Source organism: Terrapene carolina, unplaced genomic scaffold, assembly GCF_002925995.2.
Source record: "Terrapene carolina triunguis isolate 2854851 unplaced genomic scaffold, T_m_triunguis-2.0 Scaffold21668, whole genome shotgun sequence".
Taxonomy (NCBI): Eukaryota; Metazoa; Chordata; order Testudines; family Emydidae; genus Terrapene; species Terrapene triunguis.
In genome coordinates this window covers 1-511 of record NW_020686019.1, presented here as the reverse complement: position 1 = coordinate 511, position 511 = coordinate 1, and the positions used below count along the sequence as shown (strand labels likewise).

Genomic DNA, 511 nt, shown 5'->3' with positions numbered 1-511 from the left:
CCGGAGGGCAGAGAGAGGTGATGGGTGAGGAGGTGTCAGCCACGCTACGTGTTCGGCAGAACGCCTAGTGCAATGGGCACACACACAGGGCTTCCCCAGCAGTGCCCAGGCTGACCCCGATCTGGTACACACACAGGGCGCTGGGGCAGGGGATGTGGGGGGCTCTCCCTAGTGGTAACCGGGCTGACCCTGTTCTGTGCCTGCCCCCACTTACCTCCTTCATTTGGGTCAGCTCTGAGCTCAACCTGTCCAACTGCCCCTCCAGCTCCCCGCAGCGCTGCTTGAGCTCCCCGTTCTCCTCCAGCACCGCCAGCCCGTACTGGGCCGCCTGGACCTTCTCCTGCGTTGCCTCCTGCAGCTCGGCCGCCAGGCGCCCCACCTCCGCCTGCAGCTGGGCCAGGTCTGCGGGCGCTTGCGCCAGCTCCATGGTGGGCACCGGGGGGCAGGTCTGGGGCCCGGCAGGGGGCAGCGGGCATGCCTGCGGGCAGGGAGGAGTAAAAGCGATAACTTC

General features: G+C 67.5%; 1 protein-coding gene across 1 annotated transcript in view; it reads right to left on the bottom strand.

The window, feature by feature from the left end:
* LOC113408677 (protein bicaudal D homolog 2-like) overlaps positions 1-427 on the bottom strand; it is a 2682-nt gene extending 2255 nt beyond the window's left edge. Inside the window, exon 1 of the mRNA XM_026662042.2 lies at positions 246-427. Coding sequence (XP_026517827.1) covers positions 246-427 — 182 coding nt within the window. The remainder of the gene's footprint in view (positions 1-245) is intronic.
* Between the last annotated feature and the right edge of the window lie 84 nt (positions 428-511).